The sequence below is a fragment of the Pyrgilauda ruficollis genome, unplaced genomic scaffold (assembly GCF_017590135.1).
Source record: "Pyrgilauda ruficollis isolate IOZ18807 unplaced genomic scaffold, ASM1759013v1 scaffold15088, whole genome shotgun sequence".
NCBI lineage: Eukaryota > Metazoa > Chordata > Aves > Passeriformes > Passeridae > Pyrgilauda > Pyrgilauda ruficollis.
In genome coordinates, this window is record NW_024513753.1 from 1 (window position 1) to 413 (window position 413).

General features: G+C 62.2%; 1 protein-coding gene across 1 annotated transcript; it reads right to left on the minus strand.

Annotated features, from left to right (window-relative positions):
• Positions 1–4: 4 nt before the first annotated feature.
• Positions 5–371, minus strand: LOC121350402 (signal-regulatory protein beta-1-like; the record flags this gene model as incomplete). Its single annotated transcript, XM_041461692.1, has 1 exon — positions 5–371. A coding segment is annotated over one exon (367 nt), but the record flags the coding sequence as incomplete, so codon positions are not given.
• Positions 372–413: the final 42 nt, after the last annotated feature.

Genomic DNA, 413 nt, shown 5'->3' on the forward strand with positions numbered 1-413 from the left:
GGGCCGGGTTGGAGATCCACAGGGAGGCTGAGTAGTTGGCAGGGGCCTGGCCATCGTGCACCACCGTGCAGATGATCGTGGACCCGTTTTTCTCCTCCGTCGCTTGCACCTCCACCTGGCTTCTCAGCTCAAACAAGCCCCGGGGCAGCTTCCATGGCCGGGAGATGTTCTGCACCTTTATCTCAATCCCATTCTCCAGCCAGGAAACGGACACGTTAGCTGGGTAAAACTCCTTCACGAGGCAGGTGAAGGTCACGGTCTTGTTCACCTCAACGGGGCTCGGCTCGGCGCGCACTTCGACGCTGGGGGGAACTGGGAAGAGAGGCAGAGCCTGGTGTTTGCTGTCACGGCTCTGCTGCCCACAGGGCGCCCTGTCCTCCTCCCAGGGACCCCAGCCCCACAGCAGCAGGACT